General features: G+C 35.5%; 1 protein-coding gene across 1 annotated transcript; it reads left to right on the top strand.

Annotated features, from left to right (window-relative positions):
• The first annotated feature begins 23697 nt into the window (after positions 1–23697).
• On the top strand, positions 23698–24498 carry LOC120354588. The gene has a single exon (XM_039441939.1). The coding sequence runs from the start codon at positions 23698–23700 to the stop codon at positions 24496–24498; it is 801 nt and encodes a 266-aa protein (XP_039297873.1).
• Positions 24499–25705: the final 1207 nt, after the last annotated feature.

Raw genomic sequence — 25705 nt, 5'->3', positions numbered from 1 at the left:
ACAAATGCTTGAGCTCTCCAAGAAGAATGACTATTTTCTATAATATCAGCATCTTTAAGCCGTTTGACTTCATTCATCATAAACAAGTAATCCTCTTCTGAATGTCGTCTCGATTTAGTTATTATAGGCCGACAGTCCGGTTGAAGATCACGAAACAATGAGACAGGTTCTACTGTAGCTTGGGCTAGAGCACACTTTTTAATTTCATAAGTAGGCCTTCTTGCGTCATTGTCTTCATTCAGTTGTAGTGCTGCTTTAGATCCACCGAAATCAAAAGTGATGGATGAAAAGTTCTTTAGAAAATCGTGTCCCAAAATTACACTAGCGCAACATTTGTTCAATACGATCAAAGGAAAATCATTATATTCTTCGTTCTGGAAATATATTTCACTCAAAGCGCACTCAGTTGTTTTAGTGTTGCAGGCACTTGAAGCAGATGTAATCAAATTGGAATATGGCATAGTTTTCATCTTCAATTGTACTACTAGTTTCTTATCTATAAAACTTGCTGTGCTCCCAGTGTCTAATAGTGCCAATGTATCTATTCCATTAACACGTATAGGAACAAGACATTTTGAGAGGTCAGTGCTGGTATTTGCTGCTGAAATTACTGTGGCAGATACCATTTGGTTTTTTTTATCGTTTCGTGCTCTGCATACTTTTGAAAAATGGCCTATTCGATTACAAGTTAGGCATGGTTGTCCTTTTGCTGGGCATTGGCTATTATCAGTATGATTATTATAGCCACAAAATCTGCATTGAATCTTCTTTTGGTAAGAATTACGGACTAAAGTCGTTTTCTCGGTATTTTTATTATCGTTTGCTAGGACTGTGTTAACATATTCTGAACTGGTTTCGTATTCTTTAGCAATGTTTTCAGCATTCTCTAACATTCGTGCTTGTGAGATAGCATCTTGCAAAGTTAGCGATTTCATTTCGAAAAGATGTTGTCTGATTTTCGATGATTCTAATCCGGAGATGAACGCGTCTCGGATATATTCACTTTTGTTATTGTCAGCCGTGACTGCTTGAAAGTTACATGGTAAACTTAGCCGTTTTAGTTTATTATAGAATTGATCAATTGATTCTCCATGGGTTTGTTTTGCTTTAGATAAGCAGTAACGTGCATGTACTACATTTTGAGGTTTTATAAAGCATTTTCTTTTTGGACCCATTTATTCTATTTTTAATGTCGAATAAATTGTAATAGAATTGGACTCAACACGAGCTTTATTCGACATTAAATATGTGTCTTAGTAACAGAGATAACAGATTATAAATATTACAGCTGTTTTATCATCACAGTAGTAGAGTTGTGAAACATACCTTTGAGTTTTTGTTAACAAAGAACAAATATGTGTGTGTGTAGAATATTACAACAATATCTCTCTCTGGGTGTGTGTGTGTGTGTCTGACAAAGTCACCACTTTCAATTGTTATTCTTAATCAATAATAATGAGTGCACACACAAAAATGCTGCTGCTGCTGGTAAGTGCTTTCAATGGAGTTGTTTAGAGAGTGAGAAGTGTTCCTTTTGAGTTTTCAGGCAGCAATAAACATTCTTGTCAAATTGAAACTGTTTTATGACGTTTACAAACAGAAGAAAGTGCGGGGTGGCGGTAAGTCTCAACAGAAGTGGGGCAAGGGAGGAGGGATAATGATAGTGATAGGGTAGGGTAGTAGACTTTGCTTCTTGTCATCATCTCAATTATTCAAAATGTTTTTTGCGTCTTGCATATTTTTCTTTTCTGTTCTGCTGATGCAAGAACTCCACCCCTTTGCCACCAGACACACAGCAGCAGCAAGGAGAAGGAGGAGTGACAACAACAGTCAACTTATTTCGTGCTGTGAAAGGAATGCAAATAACACACCACAACAGTGTTAATTACGGTTGGGGGGTGGGGTGCACCAAATCGAAGTGCTGCTGCATGTTTTGTGTAATCATGTGTTGAGATTTGCATGAAGCAACAGGCAGCATGTTTTGTGACACTCGATAATTACACACACCCGCACACACACACACAAATTAGGGGTATTGTCCTTTTACACAACTACAGAAGAAAAAAAATTGTAGGTTGTTGTCGATAATCATTGCCCGCTGCCGCCGCCCCCCTGCCCCGCGACCCACTCTGTCACCACCACAACCATGCACCCCTAAATAAATAATAATAATAAATAAATAGATTCTATTGTCGTAGACCAATATAGGTAATTGACAAAGTCATAGTAATACAATATCACAAAATAATAGAGTCAAAGCAATAGTTTAAAGTCACAAAGTATAATAAATTACATCAAGTAGAATCGAAGAACTCTGTCAAACAATAGAAAGGTCTTAAAACCAGCCACTCAAAAAGTAATTTTTTAAAAATAACAATATTTTCACAACATTTCATATCCAATGGCAACTTATTGTACATTCTCAAGCCTATGCTGTCATAGTGTTTCATGCTTATGACAAGACGTTGATATCGAATATCAATGAGGTCTTTTCTCCTGGTGTTATAAGCATGAATATTGGATCTTTTATTCAAGCTATGGAGATTCTTTCTAGTGTGCATGATTACTTGAAATATATAGAGGTTTATGACAGTCAATATTTTTGTTTTTTTGAAAAGAGGTCGACAGTGATCTAGATACCCTGCACCAGTCAATATTCTAATAGCCTTCTCTGCAAAAGCAAGACCTTATTGATGTGACAGCTGTTTCCATATACTAAAATTCCGTATGAAATTATGCTTTGGAAAAAAGCAAAATATGAGTTTCTGAGGTATTTTTCCGGTACAAGATTCTTCAACTGCCTTAACAGATAGATAACCCTAGATAACCTAGCAGAAACGAAATTTATGTGGGGTTCCCAAGTCAACCTGTAATCAAACATTAAGCCCAAAAACTTTAAACTATTGTTATTGTTGTGTGTATAGTCCCTGAGACCAAATGTCATAAGCTGAGTTTTATCCTCGTTTAGTTTAAAGCCATTCGCTGTGAACCACTTGGAAGCCTCCGCCAAGGTATCGGCTGTCATGTTATGTAAAGTGTGTACATCTGAATGAGAATTAAGAAAAGTGGTGTCATCAGCATACAACACAGTCTTGCTGTTGATTGTGAGAGGAAGATCATTTATCATCAATACAAAGAGGAGTGGTCCCAATATTGATCCTTGGGGGACACCGTACTTTACTTTAGCAAGATCGGATCTCTCATTTCCTACACAAACAGCTTGCTGGCGATCGCCAAGGTACGATCTAAAAAGACTAAGGCTCCTTCCACTGACTCCATAATAAGCTAATTTTTCAAGCAAAATATCATGATTCACACAGTCAAATGCCTTGCTCAGGTCACAGAAGGCAGCCTGAGCAAAGCACCTGTTTTCAAAAGACTCAATTACAAATTTTATTAGTGCATCAAAGGCGTCAGTAGTCGATCTTCCTTCACAAAACCAAATTGATGCTCAGACAGTACCCCAAGATTTACTAAGTATTCATACACCTGTATATACATGACAATCTCTAGAACCTTGGAGAAGACAGGTACTATTTGGATGGGTCTATAACTGGAAGGTTCCTCTTTTGAGCCCTTCTTATGAACGGGAACAACTCTGGAGACTTTTAATACATCGGGGAAAACACCCTGTGTAATACACCTGTTTATTCAAATGGTCAGTACTGGCACTACAGAGTGAGCAATAGTTTTGAGAAGACAGCTTGATAGACCATAGAAATCTTCACTCTTTGAAACTTTAAGATTATGAACCACTTTAAAAATCGTCTCTTGACTCACCTCATGAAAAAAGAATAAGCTATTTTGCACTTTATTTACATTATCATTGAGCAAGGCACTGGCTGTAATTGATGGCTTGTCTATCTTCTCGTGCACATCATCTACTGACCGAATGAAATAATTATTAAGTTTGTTTGGTTCAGGAGTAGATAAGTTTATAACATTCTTGTTGAAGGATAAAGTTTTGATAATTTGCCATGCTTTCTTACATTTGTTATTAGAAGATTCAATGATTGATGCAACAGAATCCCTCTTGGCTTCATCCAATGAATTTCTGTACAGTGCTCTGCATCTAAGATAAAGTGTTTTCGAATGTTCGGTTTTTTGTTTTTTGAAGTTTTTATGTAAGAGAGTGAGCAGAATCTTAATCTTACTAAGTTCAGGTGTGTACCAGACACCCTCAGCTCAGGCAATATTCTTTAAAATGGGATAATACTTTGTCACTTGTGCACACAATCGTCTTCTTTTCTTTGAGTGAGTAGTACACATTTTTTTGTGTGAACAGTAATCAGTCCCCTCTCTACAGTAAAACAAAGACAACAACCAGTCTCCCAAAGAATGGACATTGATATGTCCAAAGCTCCGCCAATTTATGTAGATGCATAACAATATGATTATTATCTATAGTTATTATATTACAAATTGCTTTTTCATATCATATACAGTTCAATAGTTATTTTCTTAGTCTATATTATGTAAATTCATCTATAACTTTGCTGTATTGTAAGCTATTGTATATAAGTGTATAAGCCAGTATATATTGTAATCTACATAAATAAAGTACTCAATCAATCAATCAATCAATCAATCTCTCTCTCTCCTGACAAAGTAATAAGAGTCATCTTATTGATTTTTGGTTTGCTGGTGAGTGTCTCTTTGACCCCGTCTCTCTCTCGACAGAATAAAGAGACTTATTGATTTTTGTCGTCGATAATCGTTGCCCGCTGCCGCCGCCCCCCTGCCCCGCGACCCACTCTGTCACCACCACAACCATGCACCCCTCAGCTTAGGCAATATTCTTAAAAATGGGATAATACTTTGTCACTTGTGCACACAATCGTCTTCTTTTCTTTGAGTGAGTAGTACACATTTTTTGTGTGAACAGTAATCAGTCCCCTCTCTACAGTAAAACAAAGACAACAACCAGTCTCTCTCTCTCTCTCTCTCTCTCTCTCCTGACAAAGTAATAAGAGTCATCTTATTGATTTTTTGTTTGCTGGTGAGTGTCTCTTTGACCCAGTCTCTCTCTCAACAGAATAAAGAGACTTATTGATTTTTTGCTGGTTTTTTATGTGTTGCACTTTTGTTTTGATAAGAGAACTTTTGTCATTTTTTTTGATAGTGATGAAGGTGTGTATGTCGTTTTTCAGACATGAGCAGCAACAGTAATACTAATGAGGAGCAGGTGCCCCCAACTTACCTTTCCCCCTATCCACATTCCCCACATTCCCCACCCCCACCATACAGCTCCCGACCATCATCCCCGACACACCCATACATCCATCCCCCCTCCTCCTTATCACTTTATGATATTGATGATGATAGCACTGATTCACTGCCTTCATCCCCCACATTCGAAATTAACAGACCACAATCCTCAACCCTAGCCCCAGACAGCAGCTTTGAAGAGAGGAGGATAATGACATTTTTAAGGAGCAATGTCCGAATCCGGAGTCATCTCAACATACAGAACATACAAGTTGATGATGATGATGATGATGATGTCGATGATGATGAGCCAGATCATTGACATCATCTCATGAGTGTATGTTCTGTATGCAGAGAAGTAGATAACTTCATCTGTCTACTCCTCCCATGCATACACCTAGCATGCAAAATATGCATGCAAAGTGCAAGAAAATGCAGGTATTGCCACAGATGGTTCAATGGCTGGCTCAACATCAGGCAATCTCCTCATTAGCGTCCAATTCCTATCCCACCCGAACCTAGCCTAGCCTAATTCATCCTTACCTTTTCCCTACCAAAAAAAAAACACCATTACGTATGCGGCTGGCCTGGATGAAGGATTTTCCATCACCATCATAATCTCATCATCATGTAATTAAACTAATATACCAATATTATGATCCCACTTTATATAAAATATACACACACACACACACACACACACACACACACACACACACACACACACACACACACACACACACACCACACACACACCACACACTCTTTACCTCCTTCTACTCACCTACTACTTTCATTCACTGAATAGCTGGTTTGCCAAATAAGTGAATAAAGACAAATAGATTTTGTCTCTATAGCCTAGCCTCTTTTTTTTAGTTTATTATCATATGGTCATTTTTTTTTGTTGTGTTCTTCACGATTCACATGCGTTGTTTTTTCAGGAAAAAAATGAATGAAGAAAACAGCGAAATGAAAAAGGAAGAAAATAAAAATGCCGACGATAATAAAATCATGTGGAAGAATTGATATAAGGATGAAAACGGATTTTATATTGTTAAAGTTCAAAGGGTGGTTCCTTCACCCAACACTGGCACCCCCTTCTCTGGTCGTGTGGTTCCATGCAGCACACACGTAACTAGCACCTCCTTCCACCCTTATAATCATGGCAGTTCATATTACTCTGGTCGTGTGGTTCCACGCAGTACACACAACTGGCACCTTCTCCCAACCTAATAATCCAGGCAGTTCATATTACTCTAGTCATGTGGTTCCACGCAGCACACATGCAACTGGCACCTCCTTCCACCCTAAGAATCCTGGCAGTTCATATAGACAACAGGTCCACCAACATGATGATGATGATGATGAATATGGATACACATCCGAGCATCAATGGCGGTGGTATCCAATACCCAGACCACCAGCCCCAGAGCACCAATCGGATGTACAGTATCCTTTAACAGAGGAAGGCTTGCCCGATTGGGATATAATACTCAATCACAATACCAACTCCAACAACAACCAACTACCATTACGTGAGCAGCCTGGATAAAAGGATTTTCCTTCATCATCATCATCATCATCATCATCATCATCATCATCATCATAATGTAATTAAACCAATATACCAATATTATGATCTCACTTTATATAAAATACACACACACACACACACACACACACACTCTTTACCTCCTTCTACTTTCATTCACTGAATAGGTGGTTCGACAAATTAATAGAGACAATTGAATTTTGGCTTTATAGCCTTTTTTTTTTTGTTTTTATTAGCAACACAAAGTTACACAATTTTTTTTTTTTAATCACATTGTTTGTGTTTTTCAAACTTTCTCAAATCACATTATATTAAAATTCAAATAATCTCAAAGTTCTCTTATTTTTATAATCTTCTTCTCCTTCTTCTTTATTACCGTTTTTCTTCTTTTTTATCATCAGACTAAATGAACTGTTCCAGTTAAGGGATAGTATTCCTTAATTACATCGTAGATCATGAGACAATAGGCACGTGTAGATTCTGGTATATATTCACTTGCTTCAAAATCAACTCTTATGTCCACACTCCCCGGTTTTCAGCGTTTCTGTCTGTCGTGAACAATCAAAAACAAATAACGGTAACTTTTGTAGAGCAGACTTTGGTAGGAGTGGAATTCCGGCACGTGTATCTCTGTGATTATAGCTTCCATTGAATTGTGTGTACATGTTATAGATATGAGAATCATCCCTATCAATAGTTTCATACAGAAAGTAACGTGTATTCAGATGAACATGTACATCTTTCACTTTACACTTGTCAAAATGTGATGCATTCTTTGTTGCCACACCACGTCATGCAGTTTGCAACACTACAACAATATACCTCGGTTTTTCTATATGTGATGCAGTTTTCACGTTCCAAAAATGCTTTGTGCTTGATGGTACAGACAGATACTCATAAAGTTCCCAATGCCTGAATGACATTTGTATGGGTGTATCATCTCTAACCATTTTCAATAGAGAAAGTTTTGCTTCATCAGAAACCTCAATGTACGGTATCCTCCACTCTAGGCGTTCAATGTTAATTTTACCTTCCGTATTAAGACAATCAATATCGTTGGCAGCTCGTCTCAACACCAATTCTTGTTTGACATTCAGCATAACACATCTATAGTCTTCCGCAAAACCCAACAGATAGCGTGGTAGTACATCGAGAATATTTGTGTTTGTTCCATTCACCGAAAATGATTTAAATCCGTTGGTAGAATCGTAAAGGTAGCCGGCATTCTCCATTTTCTCCTGTTCATCTTTTTCAAAAGTGACGGCATTTTTCAAAAGTGTAGTTATGCCTGGACTTTGAGTACTATCAACCTCAGTTCCGTTAATCTCGTAGCGAATTTCCGAAAATAGAAAAGCAAAAAATCCGGGTACACATGCTGCTGTATTTATTGCTTTACCATCTGTTGTGGTAACTGTAAATTCCAAGTGAAAATAACTCTCTGATGGGAGAGTTTAAATATCTTGTTGCTCAACACATGATTTTATCTTATCATTTGCTGCAAAACTTCTATTGTAGGGTGCATGAGTGTGAAAATCATAAGAGGTAATGCTATCGTCTGAAAACGGACCGCTTCTCCTTACATCCAAAATTGACATTTTTTTTTTCTTCTTCACTTCGTCCTTTTTGTACTAATTACGCGTAGTCTTCTGTTTAGTAGATAATTAATACTTTTAGATGTTAGCTCTGCAGTGTCTGGCAGACAAATGATGTTTTTGTTAGTCGATCCTGTATTATCAATATTTGTCAAATCCAATAGTCATGTAGAATCTTCTTTTTCTCTTCCTCGCCTGTTACCAAGTAGTTTATCAAACAATAGTACCATTGTTATTGCTGTTTTCTCAGATGAAGAGTAATATTGATTTGTTTGTTACAAACATTAACTAAACATCCACATTCGTCTACAATTTGCAATGTGATAGAACTTATGCGTTCGCTGTCCACAGGCAAATAGACTACAATGTTTGCTATTTTATAGCCTGGATTGTTCATAGGGTAAAACTCGTAAAGAGCATGGTCCTGTACACCGTTTGTGAATGAACCGTGAACAATATCACACAGTACACGTACAACATTAGGTCTATCCAATTTTAACGCTATGTCACTCTTTGTTTCTATATTAGGCTTTATAATTCTATTACTTTCAACTCCCAACAGTTTACCTATTGAGTTGTCTGATGAAAATCTTAATTGACAATCACATTTGAAAGAACATTTCATCATCAAAGGGTCTAGAGCGAGCTGCAATTTAACACCATGCTCTTTCAATCTAGACTCTAATAAATCTTTTATTGTTTGAAATTCGAAACTGCCTTCTGGAAGAAATATACTTTGCCATTGTTCTCCTGTGCTGCTGCTGCTGCTGCTGCTGCTGCTCTCATCTTGTTGTTTATCTCCTTTATTCTTAATCACTCTCTCCTTCCCCCCCTTTTTTTTCTCCCCCCTCCTCTTTCTCCTCACCACCTATGGATGGTGATGTTTTTGAAGGTGGATTCCATAGTGAATAACTATCCACCATGCCAATACTGATAATCTCATCATGTGTAAGTTCTAATCGATCAGTAGTACTATCACTAATAGCCCTTTTCTGTTTTTGCTTATTTGTCAAAAATTCCAACCTATTGTTAAAACCATTTTCAACATTTGGAATTGAGTTATTGCATGTAAAACTGAGCAATCCTAGCTCCCAACCTCCATTGTAGCCTTCCTCATCTCTAGTATCTATTGGTGGATAAAACTCACTTATTAATATTGGTGGGTTTCCACCAAAACACAGCATCTTGCTATGTCAATGTTAACTCACTTAATGACAAACACCTGTTAATGCATTGTGTTTTTATATTCTAGATTGCAGAAAAAATCAATAGTGAGTGAGGATAGTCTCTCACGCTCTCTCTCTCTCTCTCTCTCTCTCTCTCTCTCTCTCTCTCTCTCTCTCTCTCTCTCTCTCTCATTCTAAAGAATAGGTAAGTTGTAAAATTGAGAAGAAATAGGTTAAACACACACACCAGTTTTTTATTCATTTTCAAACTTTACATAAAATTGTGATTACAAAGAATGAGTGTAATATATTTCATGTACAAGAAATTTTACACATAAGTGTCCACAAATGTGAGAGTAAACATTCTCTTGTTTACGTTCAAAATTGTATTCTATTGTTGTGGCCGGTGTTTGACCATGACGCATATATTCTATAAATTCATGTGGTTGTCTAAGATTGCCAAAAGCATCAAAGTAGTGAACAACATTGTCCTTCTCCACATAGCACACCTAATGTGTTCCTTGTCCACCTAGTATATCAAGATTGATACACCCGCACTCTTGACTTAGTGGACCATAAGGAGGTAATGTATTACACATAAAGACACCACGGAAATTTTTCAATTGTAAAATACAAGCATACTTGTAGAGATCAGCTTCACTAAGTGCTCTATCTGGTAAGGCTATTATCGAAGTCTTTAATGTTGATGATAACAAGTTTTTTTTCTTCCACCCCCTTTCCTTCTGCTGCTCCCCCCTCTTCCTCTCACCATGTATGGCTGTAACTGTGGTTGACGTCTCAAATAGATTCCTCGACCTGACACTACCCTCCTCCCCCTCCTTCCACTCATCCTCCTCCTTATTGAACTGTGTAGACTTGTTGGTCTGTTCATCTTTCTTCTTCTTCTCCTCCTCAAGCCACCTCCAAAAGTTGATTTTGCTTCCATTATATTGGTTACAGCTAATGCTGCTGCTTTTTCCAATAGACCCGCGTCTGAAGATGTTACTCTGCTCCAAGCACGCTCTGCCAACTCTCTATCAGCTACTGCTCTGCTTGCTGTATCACTGTTTGTTGCGTACGCAATATCGTGTTTCTTGCAAGCTTCGTCCAATTTATTTACACCTGGGTTATTTCTTGCTAATCTTCTAGCTAATTTCGTCCCTGGTCCGCAGTAGGAGTAGCCTACAAAATTAAAAAACATATCGCCATAATTATTATTATATCTAGATCAACTCCAGCTTATCTTGCACTATACTGTATACTTTTTGAAATTTTTTTTTTTCACCTGGTATGTGGAGTTCCACTGGTAATAAATTGATGGATTTATTTATAACACTTCCAACTGCTCCAGAAATATCACTCAAAATTCCACACCCTTTTTTTGATTGACTTTTCCCCCCACTTGAAGTAGTACTCAATGTCTTCCCCTTTCCAAAGACAGCCATCAAATGGTTTGTTTCAATCAATAAGTGCTGTATTTATTGCATTCTGCTAATAAGTCTTCCTTTCATAAGCTCTTGATGAGAAGTATCATGTGACAATTCCTTCAAAATTGCATTGGCAATAATTGCAAACGCTGACACTGTAATTTCTCTCACTCTTTCCATTAGTGTTCACTATCCAACAGTGATCTGATCATCTCTTCTTCCGTTAATTGTGATGACGACGATGAAGATGTAAATTCTTTAATTGCTTGCTCAATCAACTGTTTACACATATTTACATTAATAGCATCTCTATTGTAACGTGGATTACCAACATTAATAACTCTTCTGCCATGGATATTAATGTTTCCAAGAGGATCTATTTTTGTTAATAGTTGGTTTCTTCTGATGATGTTGCTACGACAATGACGATAATACTGAGGAGCACTAGACCTCATTTCATCATGAAAGTCACCAACTAACTGAACACATTTCTACCAAATAGTGTCCTTTTCTTTTTTTTAAATTCCTTTTAACCACTACCCCTTTCCATCACATTTTTTTCTCTCCTCCTCCACCTTCTCCTCCTCCTCACTTAAATTGGTGCCGGTGCAATGCCTTCTATATATCCATTTTCAATTAGTTCTTCTAAAATCGAATTGATTTTGTTTTGATGACCAGTATTGCCAACTGCGTGTGATTCATCAAGCAGGTTGAGCCTATCAACCAACTCATTAGGGTTATTCCAGTAAATGTAGTTGATGAATGTATTATCATCATTGTCACTGTTTGGAACATGTAACATATTAAAATTTGGGTAGATATAAAAATCCCTAGCTGAAATATTAATAGGTCTGAGTAAAGTAACTGGCTAATATCGCCAAAGAGATAACATAAAGATTAGATAACATCAGCTTGTCCTGGCTAAACTGTACAACAGCCTAAAAGGAATTGAAATAATTTTTTGCTAATATATAATATTATATAAAATATTGAAGATTGAGGTTAGGCATAAACATTTAGTCATCGGCGACCTAACGATCGACCGAGCCATGCAACATAGAATCTGACCAAACACCTTGGCAGAAATCTATTGCCGCAAAACGGTATGCAATTTGAGGAACAAAAGGTCACGTGGCTAACTATTATGATGCATGAAACAAATAGTAATGTATAGAAAACTAACTAGCATGTAGAGGGCATATTTAGAAAACCTAATAAAAATAATTAAATGCATCCAGGAAATAGGAGGTTACCAAGCGCATGAATACTGAAACAATTTGCATGCACCAATCACATAATGGCAATTGATGGGCGGCAATAGTATGCCGATTCAAAAATATTTATATATATTTCTACAAATGATTAGAATTTGTATAAAATTGTTGTATAGTCTATGTTATGGATATGGCCTGAAGGCAAAGAAATTATTAAACATACAACATTAGTAATAATTTAATATTTTGGTACGGTCTATTTAAACCTTGAATGGCGGAGGACTAGGATATTCAAATTTTATGTAAATTTGGAAGTCAGAAATGAGAATTGTAAAATTGAGAAAGGAGAACCAAAATCTAGGCTAGTAAATACATATTAATATGATCTTTAATTTTTGCAATATAATTTGCGATAGTTTGTTGTAGCTCTGATTCACTAGATGAATGGCTCTATTTATTCCGTCAGGTGCCGAATCTTGCACCCTGAGATAAAATATATATTCATTGCAAAGAAATCTATTAGATACTATAAAATTGAAGATATATATTCGGATTATTGGTTGCCAATTTATCAAGCTGATTTTAAGGAAACTATTTCTAATGGAATTGTCCAAGTCGACAAGTATTAGCAAGCTTATATCGCAGCTACATACAAAAGGATGCATATGATTATAAAATAAAAGCACATGGTAACGCTTCGTGCTATAAATTTAGAGAATAGTATTTAGCCTGTGATATTTTACTGATTTCAATTATTGTTCTATTCTTATATTGTATATTTTCTGTCCCTCTTTATATTTTTTGCCCTGATCTATTTTTTGCAATATTTGTTGATATAATATGTATCAAATTGTTTATGGTGTGCAATTTATTTTAATTCCTCAATACTATATGATAAGTACCATATATATATATATTTATTTTTTTAATGAATTATCAGAATTATAGTGGAAGCTCATATCTGGGCCTATAAAGATTTTTATGAGACTGTATCCTATTAAAAAACCACGACCTAATTTTATAATAATATTAAGATATTTCATGCTCTACCGACTGATGCCAAGCAGGAGGCTAATCGTTATTTAAATATAAAAAATAACGTGACAAACAATATTGAACAGAGTTTTCAATCCTCGACCTTGTACTTTCTTTTGCAACAATGGTGTAGTCGTGGTGGTGGTGGTGGTGGTGGTGGTGGGTGTACGAGCTGGTGATGATGCTAATGGATTTTTCAGCAGGTTAGTGCCATCATCATCATCAGCTGTTGTTGATGGTTTCTTTGGAGTAGCTACATCGGCAAGTTGTAGTATTTTTTTTATTATAGACTTATACTTTGTTTGTTTGTAATTATCAATTTTTCCATTGGTATGATTCTTTTCTATAAACATTAGTCCAAATAAGAATTCATCTGTAAATGCATTTATTTTTTTCAGTAACTAGAAATATGTAGGGATTTTTTATGAAAATCAACTCGCATAGGCCTTGTGTAACTAGAAACTTCCGTACTCCTTCTTCTCCAGTTTGATCATCTCTTTTAGGATTACTTACAATTATTCCTCTACCATCATTGTCAAATGACATGACTTTGCTACCCAAAAAATATTTTCCACTAAATGGTTTGATTCTTAGTCCAAAATGTTGATCAATCTCCTTTTCTTTTTTCAACCATCTCAAAATATAACTGCCCAATATAGTATTTTCGGATAGTGTCATTTGTGATACAGGTGACATAGTTTCCTCCCCATCTTCCTCTTCATCATCATCCTCCTCCTCTTCTTCATCCCCATCCTCCTCCTCATCCTCCTTCTCCTCCTCCCTAGTTTTATTAACATCATCATTGTCTTGCATCAAACGTCTCTTTACTGTAGAAACTGCAGCTGACACGCTCCTATTCTCTTCCTTTCTCACTTGTTCATTATTGTCTCCACTCTCCTTTGCACTGTCACTTTTCTCCAAAATTGAAGGTAGAAGAGAAGTAGTAGATGGAGAGCTGTGTTTACATTTTCCAAAGTTTGATTGAGATAACGGTGTAGAAGAGTGTTGCTGATGAAAGTAATTTGTTTCAGGATATAGTGATTGCTGATGTTGAAGTATTGATGCTGTTGAAGTGTTTGTTCTGCCATCACTACGGTTGAGAATAAGATTTGTGATATCCTTGAGTGGTTCCAAGAGCGGTTGCATTCGTTTAGTGTTTTGTTCGTCGCTCGAAGATAGATCTTGTGTAAGTGCTTTATGTTTTTGTTTTATATAACGTTTGAGCTTACTTATCTCAGTAGTGGTAGTCAATTTGTTTCAATTCTTACTGTTCTTCTTTAGTTTTCTGTTCCTTTTCTCTTTCTTCTTCTCCTTTTCCATATTTCTCCTAGTCTTCTTACTTATGTTGCTGTTACCAGCACCAAGGACAACTTCACCCCCCTCCATCGCAATAACTGAAACTAGACTGAAGTTATTTCGGTTGTGCACTGACTAAAAATGCATCGTATCCCTGTCTGTAGCGTCCATTATCCTTGTCAGATGTACAGTCAATAACCAGAAATGCATGCTTGAATGATGATCATACATTATCACACATGGTTTGAAATTCTTCCAGTGACATATCACCACTGCACACATGATCTCTGAACAAGTGTTTTGTATTCAACTGATCCTGTTGGAACACAATTAGAAAATTGGCATTGCCTTGTATCAATTGTTTTGGTATACGGCTGTAGGTTTGTGCCAAATAAAAACAATCCACATTGCTGTGCCTTCCTGTTATGAAGTAACGTCGTATAGCATCTTGTTGTTCACAAATTACATCAAATATAATTATAGAGTTGGGTGGCAGTTTGTGGGGTGGTGGAATTTCATCACTTGTGTCATACTCTGTATAACTGAGCTCTGGTTCAAGACCACCCATTACGGCACATAAAAATTTGTATTTATCTTGGAATATTGTTTTGGAGAATATGTAAATATTAGAGAATCGAATTCCATTTGGATTGAATAATATGTTGAATAGAATGCTTGTTTTACCACAGCCTGATGGTCCACATATAATGCATCTTACATGATTTGGAAATAGAGAACTGTGTCTTAGTTGTCTTTTCCCCTGTTGTTTCAAATTTCTACCATACATAAATATTTTTACTATACATAATTTCTACACATTTCTACTATAAATTTCAATACAATCAAAATCGATAACTGGAAGCTTTTGTTTAGTTTCAACAAGTTCAAGTACACTATTTCTTCTTTTACTTCTTCCTTTTCTTCCTCTTCCTCCTCCTCCTCCTTCTCCTCCTCTTCTTCTTATCATCATTATCAGATCAGATCAGAACGATTGATCCAAGAATTGCAACTATTATCGTAACCTTTCCAACTGACCAACAGCTTATTACCCTGTCTCTTTATAACTTATTGATTTCAAACACTTTGGGCACAGTGGTCTTCAACAGCTCCTCACCATAGAATCCTCCTTTTATAGGTTGTTCACAGTAGTCTTCCAATTCGTAGGTTACAGGGAGTGTTGGTCTTACACATGTTGACTGTGAACAGTTTGTTTGTCCAATTGGGAAGGTAGCCCTTGTCAAATATCATTTTATACTTGCTTATACGAACTCTGTCACCGGGCTCGATTTTCTGCCAGTATCCTGAATAGAAATTTGGCACTACCACCTTTGTTGTCAGTTTTTGATGGAATTTACAACAATTTTCAGCGATTTTGTCCAACAGTAGTTGCTCATGTTTTTCATTTACTTCTATGGGCCACATTCCAATTGTTCTATGCACCTTTTCATTGTATTTGGAAACCAAGCAATCGATTATGTCTATCCACTTATAAGATCCCCGTTTGGTAAACATCTTCCACATTGACTGTTTTAATGTCCTATTGGATCTTTCAATAATTGAAGCTTTCTTATCAGAATAGCTAGTATAGTGATTAATATTATAGCGTTCCATTAGATTGACAAACTTCGAGTTTATAAATTCTTTTCCACTGTCAGTTTGAAGGTTATGTGTGCTGCCATGTCTATCGAGTATAGGAATAAATGCATTGACTATCTCATTGGCTGATTTATTCTTAATTGGTTCTGCGTGTGCAAACTTGCTTAGACAATTTATTATTGTAAAAATGTATTTGTAGCCTTTGTTGTGACGTGAGTATGGAATCATTTCAACCAAGTCGGCTTGTAGTAAATCTTTTAGTCCCTTCAATGTCACCTGTCTTGTAGGATAGTTTTTCAAAGCTGGTTTGTCTAGTTCCTTGGCTATTACAGTTTTTTCATTGTCACTCTTTTTTCTCTTCTTCTCATTCTCTATTAGGAAAAACACCACTTCTTTTCACCAATAATACAAATAACACACAGTTTTCACTTGAACAACACACAAAAATGAAATGGTTTACAAATAGGTATTACCTTTATATTTAAAAAAAAAGACTATATCGAGTAAATATTTATAATAACCCAAGCATGTAGTTCAAGGTCAATGGCTTCTACCATTTCACAATATGTTCTACTTGTGGGAAAATCGATAACTAATCCTTGTCCATTGTTGAAAGAATGAATACTGGTGGCATGAAAGAAAGTATTGCTCATTATGCCTAGGAAATTCTCTGCAGAACCAAATAGTTCTCTAATATGTGTATTGTTGAAACCAAACACAACTTCTACAATCCACCTTGTACCACTTGTGTATTGACAACAATTTTGACTCAAACAATTAGACTTTTTTTCTCTATCCAAACAGCACATTTTCGTAAGATAATGATGGTTAGCTGATGAAAAGCAAAGTTAACCGGTTTGGCACTACTGCAAGCTATAGAGGGTGATGTAGAGTGTGATGGAGATATGGTGTACACCTCTTCTTCTTTTTCTTCTTCTTCTTCTTCTTCTTCTTCTTCTTTTTCTGTGATATTGCTAAACAACACCTCTTTGTGACAGTATGAATCACAACTCACAACTGAACTATTTACAATTGCTTTAAGAAATTCTATAAATGAGAATGAGTCACTTAGACATGTGCGCATGTCATATTTACAATTTATTCATGAACAGAGAAATGAATCTAGTTTGAAACCACCTGGAACAGCCATAATACCAAGTGTCTAGAGTATTTAAGATAGTAGTTATATTGTTGTCATCATCATCATCATTATCAGCAACATCTTTATTATCATTTTCAACTGATGGATGATACTGATAATGATGATGATTGTTGTGTAGATAAATCTTTTCCATAATACATTGATGAAAGAAAAACTTATTGGACTCATCGAGTCTGCCAATGGTTCATAATTGAAGAAATTCATCAGTATAGTATTGATCCGCTAGTCTAGCTACACATAATAGAACATTATGTAGTAGTAGTGTTAGGCTGAACAATGTGAACAATGTTGATGTTAATACAATGACTTTTATTGTTGTAATGTTTAACAATTGTTTAGTTGTGTTTGTTTTATACTAACAAAAGAGTGATGCAATAATACTAAGGTTCCTAACAGTGTTTTTTTGTTCTCTACAGATTATAATATTGGACAAATTAATCAAGAAAGTGACTACACATAGCACAATGGAAATTTCATCTGCAACAAATTTAATGAATGACACATCATCATCTTCTTCACCATTATCACCTGCAATTCCAATTGATCCTGCACATCATGATACATCTAATTTAGCTTCTAGAAGTTCTCATAATAATTGTAGTAGTAGTAGTAGTGTCTATATAATAGACATTCAAGGATTTAAAGACAATAATGGAGAACTAGTTGCAAAATAACTTGTAATTCTAGAGTCTACAAGTGATGAAGTTAGTGGACGCCAAAGTGTAGTGACTAGTCATTATTTTTTTGAACAACTGTATCCAAATACCTATTTGTTAACAAGTACAAACAATCATAACAATGGTTTACAATATAAACATGGACTGAGGTGGGGGAGCATGGTCTAATAGGTCAACAGCAATTACTACCCTATACTAGTTTTAAAAAGTTATTGTTGATGCAATTGAAGGGTGGTTGTTCAATCCAACCAAAAGGCATGGAAATGGAATAGAAATATATGTTTATGGGTTTAAAACAATGACTCTCCTATACAAACGATTGGATGGTTTGTTTCTCTCAAACACAATTCACGATTATGTTCAAACTATTGATATTTTGTGTGAGTATGCTTCTGATTTTAGTCCACCAAACCTTGATGGACTGTTAAAGAAATGTAGTAGCTCAGTTTCACATGTCTATTGTGAAGAACATCATTTACTTACATTATTGGAGGAAATATGTCTATGTATACAAGAATCTCTTGCATCTACAACACAGCAGAATAGTGTTAATAATGATTTACCTTCGACTTCATCATCATCATTGTTGGGTGCTGATAGACATAATCATAGATATTCATTGCAGATTGTCCATGCTTTGCATGGCTACATCAAAAAATCAATGTTGAAATTAAATATGAATATAAAATTGATTTATGTAATAACTATTGTATATATAAATGTACTTTGTGTGTGTGTGTTAAACAAATATATATTATTTTATTGTCTCTCTCTCTCCTCTACTCTCTTCCCTACTTCACTTACTGTTCAAGAGAATATGTGTAAGAAACAGGGGTTTGTTTATGCAAGCTGCTATACATCAAATCAATACTTGGACTGGTGTGACACAGAAAATGCTTCCTTACTGGGTAAGGAGGAAATCAATAGTGTTGTTTGATTGCTGCTGCTACTATTAATATTTAATTTCAATAGCCTATTAGATGCACAACAATTGTGTGTCTGTGAAATCAAATCAATACTTGGACTGGGGGGGGGGGTGACTCTGAACGAGCGCACCCGCTTATGGCGGGAAAAGATTTTTGTGGTTATGTTGCCCCGGGAAGGGGAGGGAGAAAGATAATCTAGTTTGAGGTTAGAAGAAAAAAAGGAGGGAAATTTGTGGTGGGAAATTTCAAGGTCAAGTGACGGCTGATGACATCACTAACCTGCTCTCATGTGATGTCACAACTCTGCTAATGGGTGGGGGGGTGGTGGGGGGCAACGCTGGTGGGGTCAAAACAGCTGATTTTGGTCACCCTCTGTCCTTTTCACCCTACTGTCATACATGATTCTGATACGAAATTTCAAGAAAAAAGAATGGTGAAAACCGCATATCAATATCTCAAACCGTTTAGAGGATATTTACATTATTAATCAATACCACTTATGTATCTCATTTCTGATTTGCATGGTATTGATTGATGTGAATATCTTCTGAATGGTTCGAGATATCGATGTGCATTCATTTTGTCTTGAGATTCAGTATTGAAATCATGTGTTGTATGACAACCTTCCTATTAAAAAAATAATGTTGCATTCAATAGCAGCCTCAGATGACGGACCAGATTTTCAAATTGACATACATACAAATCAAAAATCACATACAAATACTTGCACAATACAATCACTATAGTAAGCAATATACAATTACCTACAAATAGACATTTATTGTAACTTGCACAACAATAATTATCAATGCAATATTCGGCACTGCCAACATAAGAGTCCTTGTGTGTTGGCAGTGAGTTGCAGTGAACTTATTCTGCTTCAATTCTAGTCAAGTAAGAAGAGATATACAAATTAAATTGAATAGGGCTGAAGAAAGTATTACACCAATATACAAAAGTCTCAATGGCTCAGAAAAAAAAACTTGAGAATAGTGCATACTATATGACAAAGTAGTATCCAATTAACCAGTGTGACGTCTTCAGACCATCCTGAAGTGAATCTTTCACAAAGGGAATACATAAAATAATACAATAAAAAACATCCTGTAAGATGATGTGGGAACATTTACAATACCTGGTTCAAGAACGTGAAAATAGAAAAACCATTGCTCAATGTTTTTAGTTACAATGCTTGTTGGACACAATATTATACTTTACACAACCAGTTATAGAATATGTCATGCTCAATCCAATAATCTATGCTTTCGCTTAAATTACGTGTCATTTGTTTATCTATAAAATAGTTTGGAATTTTATGTATAATGTAAATTTGTATGACAACCTTCCTATTTAAAAAAATAAAGTTGCATTCAATATGGTGGCCTCAAGATGACGGACCAGATTATCATAGTAAAGTTCACAATAATTCATAGTAAAGTAATATTTTCAATTTGAATAGGATTCCCAATCACAACCACCGTCAAATAACCTTTGTGTATGAGATATAAGGCCGTTTTCAGACTTTTTTTCTCCTCTCTGCTTTGGATAGTATTGATTGAAAATGTGAATATCTTTGAAACGGTTTGAGATATTGATAATGTGGTTTTCATCGAATTGTTCAATTGGGTCTAATTATCTTTCTAAATCTTCATGTGTTTTATCATTATTATTGTATAAGCATATTATTATGTCATCACATATCTATACCAATAAATTATATTTTCCTCTTGGAGGATTATTATCCAAATTGTTCATAATATGTTAGCAAGGTATCCTGATAATGGTGGTCCCACAGCTAAAACCTTCCATTTGCTTATAAATATTGTCATTGAAAGTAGAATAATTTTGGTCTATACATGTTTCTGATAATGCTATTAAATCTTCTATTCATTATTGTTCAAGTCATTTTCAATTAACTTTCACTTTGAAATTTTGATAGTTTGATTAGTTGTGTATTGTTACAAATTTTATGTTACAAAACGAATGATTGAATGTTTTCCAGTCCTCTATGGTCGTAGGCCTCGACTGTCGGTGGTGTACGAAAATTGAAGAGTCCTCTACTGTCGCCTAAAGCAGGCAACATTGAGGCCTCATTTCCAGGAGTCCTCTACTGTCGCAGGTCTCGACTGTCCCGGGGCTGTACAAAAATTAGAGAGGCCTCAACTGTCACCTAACGAAGGCAACATTTGAGGCCTCTTTTTCAGGAGTCCTCTACCGTCGCTGGCATCGAATTTTGCAGGTTTCAACTGTCGGGCCTGTACAAAAATTAGAGAGTCGCTTGCAGCAGATGTCAGTTGAGGACACATTCTACTGCGATACCAGACTGTACATCTGTACTAATGGGTCAATAATGCATCTTTATCTAGTGTATGATAGATGTTATGAAATACATTTTGTAATGATTATAACATATGACTTGTTAAAAACCAAATAATAGAAACTTCCTTCATGAAAAAGAATAAGAACTTTGAAGGATCCTAGGGCTTATCTTTGAAGGATTTTCAGAACGAAAATAGTCATATGACACTTGTTGGTATACAGGCCATCTTTGTGAAGAATTACAGCTCAATCAGTCGAGTATTACAAGCGTGATGAGCACAGACAAGAAGACAGACACCATCTCGTCTTATAGATGGATAGAAGATAGATAAATATTCAGATTTGTCAATGAAGGAGGCATGATGCAGTAGTAATGGATTCCCATTACTTAAAATATGTTAAGGGACCATCATCCAAGTACTGGAATGTATAATATCATATCAAACATACTACCGGGTGAACTGAATGCTCTTTTCAATTTGATGAGACTTGACCACCTTTGTTGACGAAACTTAATTGGAGGCTGGAAAGATGCGGGTCTCTTTATTTTACATGCTGAACTTAATAAAAATAAAAGTTCATTTATTGACATAAAAAATTTTCCAATGCATAGTCAACGTCAAAACAATTTAAAAGTTACAAAATCAATAAGCTTTGGAGAATAGAAAAAGGTTCCATAGTACGATGATTAGAGTAATAATCTTCTTATATAATCTAGGAAGTTGAATTGAAAAATCGGCAACTTTATATAAACATTCTTCCTTAAAAATATTTTTTACTGTGTTTTTGAAAATTATTCACGAGATATCTCTAACAATTTCTAGGCTATAAATATAATCAGACATATAATTTTTCCTACAGTTACCCGAAAAAGTGCTCATTCCCGCATCATTTATAGTACGCAAAATACCTTATTCGTACACCCAGTGCGGGAATGTAGATTTGAGTGCAGCAAAGTACTTTGCCGCACTCCAAATTTGCAACATAACAACACAAAATAGTTAACACGCTTTATGACGGTAGAGTGCAGCAAAGTAAAAGAAATGTTGGTAAACCTGAATATGTAGCTGACTGAAAATTTTTGTAAAACAGCTGATTATTACCGCTAGATATTGGATAATGAACAGTAAATAAACAAGAAGTTTTGATAGTATTCAATATCAGTATTTTATTTCTATTCAAGTTATTATGAACGATTTTTTATGTGTGAGATGCCTATATTTTTAACTGGAATACATTGGAAACATTTATCAACCATTTTTATGATCAAGGAATCAAGTATTTTTATATCTTTATTCACTTTTGTGGTTAGGTTACTCGTGTCGTGTTAGCAATACTAAAGCTGTGATTGTTATATTTTCAAAACAATAATGTATCCATTATTTTTTTTATTTTTTTTTTTGAAACATTAGGTTTGAAACATAAATATTTACACTTAAAAAAAGTTATTCAGTTCTTCAACTCCTTGAAAAATCTCTACTCAAATTTTTGTAGAACAACTATAATGAATGCCATTGATGAATTAGAAACATATTAGGCTACAGAATAGATGTTATTGAATACCATAAACGAAAACACTGGATTTACAATATACTGTTTACTCAACAGTGACTTGAATGATTAAAGTTCAGCATTTCAGGTAAATGTAATGTCTATATAATATAATTTAATCACGTTTTAAATAATGCAGTATAACCTCGATTATACGTTTCATGCAGCTACTTGTCGCTTGGCCAGAAAAGCACGAAGGCCGAATTGACACGTTTACTAATGTATTTACAAGAAAAAACAAGCTGAAACTATATTTTCACACTAATTGTGTATAATATATCATTCAGACTCAAACTTGAGGATATTTGGAACTGGAATAAATAGTACACATGGAAATTTCATAGAATGGTCAGGTTAGACTTAAGTCTGTCCTGAGGGCTGATCACTAGCCTAATCCTTAATCAGTCCTGGGCATATTAGCTTATTAATTTATTTACATTAATAGAAAAATTAAAACATAAGCTTACAGCTTTGATCGCATAGACAAATTAATCAATAAAACAAATAAATGGGCACTGTACAGTCGACAGCAGTCGAATGAAATGGTCGCTTCTTCTTATTGTTCCAATTACAGTTGCAATGAGATAGGTAGTTTAAAATTGTATAAGAGCTTTATAACTGTGCTGCATAACCTAGAAGTGATCTGAAACTTATATTGAGTAAATTTGGGGATTATTGTTGAATTCAAAAGTTATTGGCGGAATTATAAAAGTCTGTTTGAATGGTTCTTTTTTTAACGTAAATCGCGAGTATGTCTATGTGCGGAATTTGTCAACTGAGCGTGGTTAGAGCAGAAAAGGACAAGATTGGATGTAAAAAGTGTGCTAATTTTTTTCATGGAAAGTGTGTGAACCTAACAGCAATGGAGATTGATTTGCTTAGTGATAAATCATGGATGTGTAGCACATGCACTGCAGAGTTCTGTTTATCGCGTGGTAGTGCATGCTCGACTCCGGTTCAAACAAATAATGATAGTATGAAGAGTTCACTGACTATTGATGATGTTACTACTCGGCCGACTGTTGCCCAATTGGATCATATGTTGGCTGAGTTTAAAAAGGATATTATTGAGAGTCAAAAACAAAATTATGAAGACCTGTTAAAATCAGTGGATGAGTGTAAAAATAAACTGACTAACTACAACGAGATTCTAGGTAGACAGGATGAACTCATTAAAAAGCAAAATGAAATTATCCAGCAACTACAAAAAGAAATCGAACTTTTGAAAAATAAATTTGCAGAGCTTGATGCTCATGTCGAGGACCAGGAACAATATTCAAGGCATAACACTATTGCAGTTTTCGGCATTCCGGAGTCTCAGGGGGAAAATGCGGAGAATTTGGTTTTGGATGTTTGTAAGGAGCTGGGAGTCAAAATCACTGCTGGAGCAATCAGCGATGCGCATCGCTTGCAAAAATTTGGCAACCAGAGGTCGACGGGCATTATCGTGAAGTTTGTACGGAGGAAGGATGCGGAAGAACTTCTTAGAAGGCGCAAGGAAAAGCGTAATCTGACGGCACAAGATGTGGGGTTTCCTGGCGATAGGAGTCCCATCTTCATAGACCAATCACTGGCACCAGGTAGGCGTACATTGTTCACAGCAGCGAGAAGAATCAGAACACAGGAAAATCTTCGATATGTGTGGATTGATCGGTCGGGAGTAATTAAAATGAGAGCAACCGAGAACAGTAGAGTGATCTCCATAAGAACGCAACAAGATTTGACTGCATTTGTGTCTGATTCACAAAACAAACAAGATTTTAAGAAGGTCAATTGATTCAATCGTTTCCAATTTGAAGCTGATGATTGAGTGATTTAATTTTTATTATTCTAATATCATACTAAATGAACATGAATGCTGATTTTCATTTATTATTGTGGAGAGTGCTGATTGTTGGAATATTGATTGGAATTGAACATAAGTTTCAATCATAATATTTGATTTACATTGTGTTAAGCTATTTTTTTATGCAGTACGACCACTCACATTGTCACATTTGTCCGATAGAGATTATCTCGTTGTAGAGCCGAATTGAATGATTTCCTCTCAACTGTTGATAACTATATATTGGTGAAAGTTGAGTAGAACGCTTTATCTGTAAGGATGTTTTTATGATAGTACCGTTGAATATGAACAAAATAATATCAAGAGGCTACTGTTTCAAGATTACGCTCATCTCGGATAATATCTAGCTAGTTGTACAGCACATCATCGATTGAAGTGCAGGATATTTATTCCACTCAACTGCTACTAGCATATATATCAGAAATACTCGTAGACATTTCAATATTGTCTTGTTTTTATTTTTTTTCTAATTCTTTATGTATTAGGCCTATTCTTTCAGAAGAATAAAATCTTTCAGACTATCAGCTGGGAAGTAATGATGGTAGCATAAACCTTCCTCATATATTATTCTTACCCATTTTCATGTAGATAACACACATCGCAGATTATTATGTTTTTTTCTTTAGTTTGCAGAGGAAGTTTTGGATAGCAGCCTGTTTCTTTTTCTTTCCAAGTATTATATAGTTTGCTCTATCCAATAAATGAATGAATAAATTATATATGTTGGGGGTGAGAATGTGGACATTCAATCCAATCAATGAAGAAAAAACTTTTTCCTCCACCTACTGTCAAAAGTACTTACTTTACTCCCTGAAACATGATACTAAAGTGTCACTTTTTCGCTCTCAGTACTAAAAAACAGAAAAATTCCCTAGGGAGTAAAAGTGACTCCATTTAAATAACATGGGAAGCATGTCTATTTCAAAAACGTACATTTGGAATAGGTCAGAAGGTCTAAGCTCAGATGAGGAACCATAATTATAGAGTAGTCATTAAACCAACTAAATTCAATACCTCAACCAAACATTTGATCGATATATAAAATTAGTAGATGAATTCTAAGATTTCAAGGAAGCTTTTTTGCGCAATCTCCCACCTCCCCCCTCCCCCGCCCCCCTGCAAACTCCCCCTTCCACCA

This window comes from Nilaparvata lugens, chromosome X, assembly GCF_014356525.2.
Source record: "Nilaparvata lugens isolate BPH chromosome X, ASM1435652v1, whole genome shotgun sequence".
NCBI classification, from domain to species: domain Eukaryota; kingdom Metazoa; phylum Arthropoda; class Insecta; order Hemiptera; family Delphacidae; genus Nilaparvata; species Nilaparvata lugens.
Note: the sequence above shows the minus strand (reverse complement) of the source record. Positions and strands in the feature narration are given on the sequence as shown.